The following is a 7,388-nucleotide window of genomic DNA, read 5'->3' as shown; positions in this document are numbered from 1 at the left end:
AGAAATAGCCAAATGCTACTCTTATATATATATATATATATATATATATATATATATATGAGTTTTTTTTCAAGTGTCCACCTATCATGCCCACCACCATGCCTACCAATGATGTGACATTATTCTATTGGATGTGATAAATTGTAGGTCCAATAGAATAGTGTCACATCATTGATGGGCATGGTAGTGGATGATAGGTGGGCACTTGAAAGAAATTATATATATATAACTATATATATATATCATAATATCACAAATGATTCATAAATGAAGGACAGTACTGCACGTTGATTAAGTTGACTTCCATGCACATGATATCGATAAATAGAAGTCTGTCTCATGCTTTTGATCGATCACACCATTAGAAGCATCAATGGGTTTCCACGGTGGCTCCAATGATCAGAACCACAACGGATCGGTCACCGGCCACCACCGCAATCGCTGCCTCGATTACGGTTATAGTAGTGTAGCTGTTAAAATTACTTTGGTATTTGTGGTAATCGGCCTTTCATACCTTGTCCTCAATCAATCTTCGTATCCTTCTCAATTATTTCAAAGCTCAGATTTATGTTCATCTTCATCAAACCTCTCTGATTCTGAAAAATGGAGCTCTTCGTCGCACCAGTTCGCTTCCGTCGACCAAGATGACCTCCTTTCATATGTAAGTTATATATTATAACTCCACTTCTCCTCCCACAATCACAAATATGATATTAAGAAATTTTAATTTCGGTAGTACTTATATAGTTAATCCTAAATAACTAAACATAGATATATTATGGTCGTCGCACATATATATTACATTTTAAAATATTTGAGTTGTATTGTTATTAGGATCGGTTAAAATTTTTGCTATAGTGACAAATGCTTAATTAATAATAGCGCCTTTGATGCACGTACGCTTGCATCCATACACACACATGCTACTTTAAAAAAAATAAAATTAATAGTTACTTATAATAAATTTTGTATGTTATAATCTTTAAAAATTTAGTCAAAGATAAATATATAATCTAGTGGTCTGTAAAAATTTAAAATGTGCATTATATAGTTGAGAGGGATTAATGTTGATGCCAAAGCAATACAACTGGTATTGTCAAAAACATTTATCCTGCATGTGTGTGAATCTATTAAAGTTTAAGAATTTGTTTAGTTTAAGATTTCAAACCTTAATTACGTAATCAAACTGAAATAAAAGAATTTGACAAAACAATTTACATTGAAATAATGGAAACATGCTAAATTTGGTTCTGTTTTAATTTTAGGAAAAATTGCAAATTTAGTCCTGTATGTTTGTCACTTTGCGATTTTGATCTTTTATGTTTTAACATTTCAGTTTTAGTCATGTATGTTTCGATTTTTGGCAATTTCGGTCATTTTTCTTCGAAAATGCTGACGTGTCGTTAGCTCCACATCAACATTGAATTGGTGTCACGTCAGCGCCACATCGAAAAAAAGACTAAAATTGCCAAAAAATAAAGATAGCGGACTAAAACTGAAATCTAAAAATATAGAGGACCGAAATCGTAAAGTGACAAACATACCGGACCAAAAAAGCAATTCCTTAATTTTATCAATGATTCATGATCAGACCAACGAGGAAATAAATAAATTAGAGAGCACATTGAAGGAAGCAGCCATGGAGGACGGCAAAACAGTTATAATCACCACGTTAAACGCTGCGTGGACGAAACCGAATTCGATCTTCGATTTTTTCCTGGAGAGCTTCAGGATAGGAAATCAGACTCTTCACCTGCTGGATCACGTGGTGGTTGCGGCATTAGATGATACCGCCTATGCGCGCTGCATGGCCGTAAAACTCCATTGTTTCGCCCTAACCACAGCGGGCGTCAATTTCACTGGCGAAGCACGTTTCATGACTAAGGATTACTTGAAAATGATGTGGAGAAGGATAGATTTCCTTCGAGTTGTTCTTCAACTGGGATTCAATTTCGTATTCTCGGTAAGCCATGTTTGATTTACATGCAATTAGCTAGATTAAAAAAAAGATTCAAAGTAGTTCTCCTTGTTAGACCATTATGTGTTTTAAGTAGTGTGTGCAACCTATAAAAATAAGTGATTTGTTACCTTAATCATGTATTTAAATGTGACTCGTCGTATAGTTTTTTGTTTTAGGTCCGGTCCTTTCACTATGGATGGCTGACATGATAATGTTGATGTTGGTCATGCAAGTATTCAAATTTGACTTTTGATCATTTAAGTTAGGATGTGTTTTAGATTTGGAAAAAATCTTTTTTTTTTAGTTTATTAACTTGTCCATTTTTTTCCTTTTATTTGGTTTATTAATTTTTCTAAGTTTGGTCTTGATGCACTAACTTTTAATTTCGACGACTTTGGTCTAACTGTTGGTGTGACATCTTAGCACGTTAGTATTTTCCGATATCATGCCATTATATTTCGATGTCACATCAATACTTTTGGTGTCAGATCACAAGTTAAACCATAATCATCGAAAATTAAAAGTTAATGTACCAAAAAAAACTTTAATTAAAAAATTAATTGACAAAAAAAAAATAGTCAAGTTAATATATCAAAATAACAATTTTTCCTTTAGCATTTGGTCTTGTCTTCATGGAATGAAGTGTGACATGCACAGATATATACATCATCATTTTTTTGTGTCACAACACTGTTTTCCAACATCGCTATTTAGACATAGAATTTGTTGGCTATAAAACGTTTTTTGAGTAATGCTAAACGTTGCATGTCTTCATTGTGGATTTGAAAACTATAACCAAATTTTTTTTTGAATAAAAACCATAACCTAGCTAACTTATATATAGGGACCAAACTCAAATTTGAAAATTTATTTTATCGAATTTTATGGCTTTAAAATCTAGCAATCCATATTTTCATTTTTTATTCTCAGGATGCGGATGTTATGTGGCTGAGAGACCCATTCCCTAAATTTTACCCAAACGCCGACTTCCAAATCGCCTGCGACCACTACTACGACAAGCTCAACTCGACCGACATGGGCCACTCCCCAAATGGAGGCTTCAACTACGTGAAATCCAACAACAAAACCATAAAATTCTACAAATTCTGGTACAAGGGCAATGATTATTTCCCAGGCAGACACGACCAACACGTCCTGAACATGATCAAAATGGATCCTTACGTCAAAGATCTTCAAATGGAGATGAGGTTTTTGAACACTGCTTATTTTAGTGGGTTTTGCGAACCCAAAAAGGATCTGGATCAGGTGATTACGATGCATGCAAATTGTTGTATTGGGTTGGACAACAAGATTCATGATATTAAGGTGGTGATTGACGATTGGAAGAGGTATATGCAGTTGGCAACAACTGGGGAAAGAAATTCTAGTACGATATCTTGGACTGTTCCCAGGAGATGTTATTGACTATTTAATTACGTACCCCTATTTTTGTTTCTCAACTTTCTTCCCTAGCTTCTTTCATTTAATTTCTTATACATTTTTATTTGTACTATTCATATTAATAAATGGAAAAACTCTTGTGAGACGGTCTTACACGTTAATTTTGTTAGATCGTTCTCTTATTTTAGTTACTGACAAAAAAATACTAATTTTTATGCAAAAATATTGCTTGTAAATTTGTAATTTTAAATATGGGTAAGGTTGATCACCTCTTTCAAAGATAAAGATCTATATATCGTCTCACAAGAGACCTACTTTAAATAAACATATAATACGTGTATAATGCTTAATGACTCATTTCCTTTGAACGAATGAACCCTGGTTAATTATAATGTCTTAAAAGTCTTGACCTGGACGTGGATATATAATCGGAAAGCACGGTTCGAACCAAATAGCTTAGGACCCGAGGAGACGGTGACGAGGAGAGGATGATGAAGTCCAAAGAGCCTAAGGACTCGAACGAGAGACATGTTGGATTGATTCTGTGAGAAACCAACTAGTGTTGTGGTGTGAGAGTAACTAGGATCTCAGTTCATGTAGTCACTAAATTAAAAGGGTGACTTGAATGGGTGAGGTACTTGCATGGTACTGTATTTGTTGGAAGGCCATCGACCGTACGGGCCAACCATGGCAGGGTGGGCGGCCCACTGTCCTCCGCCGCTCCCTTGGTAGCTAGGTAATTTTTTCCAATTAATTTTTTGTCTTTAAAAATTATTTAGCTTCTCCAATTTGAGAACTTTGTGGTTGTTTCTTGTGTACGTTTTTGCTATTTGTTGTTCGAGTTACTGAAATTTTGTGAAGTCAGTTAGGGATTTTTTGTTTTAAAGAATATAATTTTTATATTTTATAATATTTTGTCAAAAAATTAATGTTTTTGCATGCTTATGAATTTATGAGTGATGATGAACCAATTGCAATGTGAATTATTGATAATTTGGTCAAAGTATTAAGCTTTTTCATGTATCATTCGGCTGAACATTATATTTTATTTACTAAAGAACTAATGGTACCAAAAAGAAAGAAATTAGATTCACCATCTGTTTTCTAATTACTTCTATCTAATTAGCGAATTTTTTTTTAGAAGTTCAATAAATATAAAATATGCAAGCAGTCATAACACAAAACCAACATAAATAAAAAAAAAACAAAAACAAAAAAAAAAACTATCAAAGACACAATGGTGATAAACATAAAATATGTTTTAATTTATATATCTTATACGTAGAGAGATGAAATCAAGTGGTGATTAAAAAAATGTTGTCTGCTTGTTTTTAGAACTTGGAGTAATAAAAACAATTATTAATGTCAATTTCTCAATGACATACTATATATAAATTTATAAAATGAAACATTTATAGTACTACCAGTTATAGTCGCAAAATCTTCTTCATGCATCTTGCTGTCGTCACAATTATTATGAGTATCTATAGTTGATCTGATAAACAATACATTACAAAACTAGAGGAAATTAATTGATTTTAAAAAAAATCTAAAATAAACACAAATTATCGACATAACCCTTTATAAAAATTCGGACAATTGCGTTCACACACCATGACATCCACATTCACGACATTTTCTAGCCTTTGAAGTTGACTTCTGATCATTTGATAATTTCAATTTGTTTCCACGTTCTTTTGCTCTTCAAATTAAACAATAATATTAAGTGTCATAATTCATATAGATGGTTCTCTTCCTTTAATTTTTATTGAATGTTTTACTACTGTTCATATCATTTGATAATTTCAATTTGTTTCCACGTTCTTTTGCTCTTCAAATTAAACAATAATATTAAGTGTCATAATTCATATAGATGGTTCTCTTTCTTTAATTTTTATTGAATGTTTTACTACTGTTCATATCTTTAATTTTTCTTTAAATATAATTGAATTTTTCGTCCAAAAAGTTTGTTCCTTATCAGTCGAAGATGCATCATAAACTAATATTGAAGCTTTGTAAGATAACCCCAGTGTCTCGACATCAAAGACCTTTGTGGATCATCGCTAATATTTTCATCACTCATAGCATAACCTTTGCCTCTCGTGTTCATCGTTTGAGTATATACTTAATTAGCAGACAATTGATACACTTGGTTGCTACGAAAAAAGATATATAGCATATATATGTAGGGCTGAGCATTCGGTCGGTTCGGTCACCAATAACCGAATAACCGAACCGATTTTTTTTAGAAGAACCTAACCGACCGAAACTATTATAAAAACCGATCGAAAGCGAACCGAATTAAAATCGGTTAATTCAGTGGTTACCAAATTAACCGTTTTATTCCTGAAAAAAAAACACACACACGTTTTCCTCCACTGCCCACAGAAATTTATGAAAATATCTTAGTGTTCTTCAATGCTCTTATTTACAATAGGAGATGAAAAATCAAGAAACTCCTTAGCTCGCGAGTCAACAAACTGAAGGGATGACAAGTAATGAGAAAATTAAAAAATAACTCTCTTTGAAATCCAAGATTCATACCAATGAAGGGTTGAGAATAAAGGAAAGACAGGACTCTAACCTATTCTCGAATCCCAGCCGAAGCCCTTACAAGAATCGAATTGCGAGATGAGCAGTGAAGCGGCGAACGAGTACAGAGCCAAGTATATATTAAAGTGACGGCCAAATCAATTAAAAAAATGAGTATTTTAATGCTTAATTTTAGGGTTGAATTCTCAAGTTGGTGGCCCAATAACAAATAAAATCCAATATAAAAATTTAAATAAAAAATATTATATTATTGTTTGTAATTATCGGTTAAATCGGTTAACCGAGTTATAAAATAAAAAAACCGTGACCGAACCAATTTGACCGAATAAACCGAATTTTTTGAAAAATAAAACCGAACTTCCGAATTTCCGAATTAGTTCGGTTCGGTCGGTTAATTCGGTTTAACCGAATTTATGTTCACCCCTATATATTTGTCTGTATGGAATGCTTTCGAATTCAAATTTCATACAACTACATGATATAGATTCACTTTGTTAGTCATGTGTGAGAACCCTTGGTTTGGAGGAAGAACTACTTTAAAATTCATCAGAAGGTAGATCACTAACTCAACTCTTAGACACCGTTTGGTTTGAGTGATAGGATAAGTAATCCATAGATAAGTAATATAATGTAAATTAAAAATAAAAATAAAAAATAGTTAATACATTATTTGATTTGATGGATATATTATAATTTATTTGATTTAATTGATGTAAAATTATTAATTAATAAATAGATAAATAATATGACGAAAATAAGACAAAATTAATTGTGATAAGTTATACATAGATTAATAATACATCAAACCAAACAATGATAACCATCAGTACTCTCACTCATTTCAATTTGAAACACAACGATTTTTTTTGGTGTAGACCGTAACCATTTAAGTTTTCATTGGTCATTTGTCTTAATCTTGGGATGCTCATTTATATCATTATGGTCAGCAAATTAAACGAGATCAAAACTCAAAATTGAAAATTTAGCAAACCAAATTTTATAGCTTTAAAACCTAGCATTTCATATATATCTCATTGTTGATTCTCGGGAAGTGGATGTTATGTGGCTGAGAGACCCAATCCAAAGATTTTACCCAAACGTCGACTTCCAAATCACTTGCGACCATTACCACGACGAGCTTGATCGGCCGACAGAGGCAACTCCCCAAGTGGAGGCTTCAACTACGTGCAATCCAACAACAAAACCATAAGGCTATGCTTGGATGCATGGGTTGATTTGGGATGATTGGATTTCAAATCCGCAGCCCAAATCTACTACATCTGTTTGGGTAGCCCATGGATTTGAGATTTTAATTATGTTGGATTTGGCATGTTGATTTATGCCCTAAAAATTAACGGATTTGAATCTTTTCTTACATCCGTTCATTTGAAATTTTATCTGCTTGCTCTCTTTTTTCGGATATTATATAGGGTGTGAGCATAAAACGCTTAAAACAAAAATATGAGCATATAAT

The 7,388-nt window shown here is 32.6% G+C and overlaps 1 protein-coding gene across 1 annotated transcript; it reads left to right on the top strand.

Annotated features, from left to right (window-relative positions):
* The first annotated feature begins 373 nt into the window (after nt 1-373).
* Nucleotides 374-3,385, top strand: LOC140872875 (uncharacterized protein At4g15970-like). The gene is made up of 3 exons (XM_073275790.1): nt 374-624; nt 1,558-1,963; nt 2,891-3,385. The coding sequence occupies exons 1-3, from the start codon at nt 374-376 to the stop codon at nt 3,383-3,385; spliced, it is 1,152 nt and encodes a 383-aa protein (XP_073131891.1).
* Nucleotides 3,386-7,388: the final 4,003 nt, after the last annotated feature.

This window comes from Henckelia pumila, unplaced genomic scaffold (assembly GCF_033568475.1).
Source record: "Henckelia pumila isolate YLH828 unplaced genomic scaffold, ASM3356847v2 CTG_477:::fragment_3, whole genome shotgun sequence".
In the NCBI taxonomy this organism is placed as follows: domain Eukaryota; kingdom Viridiplantae; phylum Streptophyta; class Magnoliopsida; order Lamiales; family Gesneriaceae; genus Henckelia; species Henckelia pumila.
This window is presented reverse-complemented; position numbering and strand designations above follow the sequence as displayed.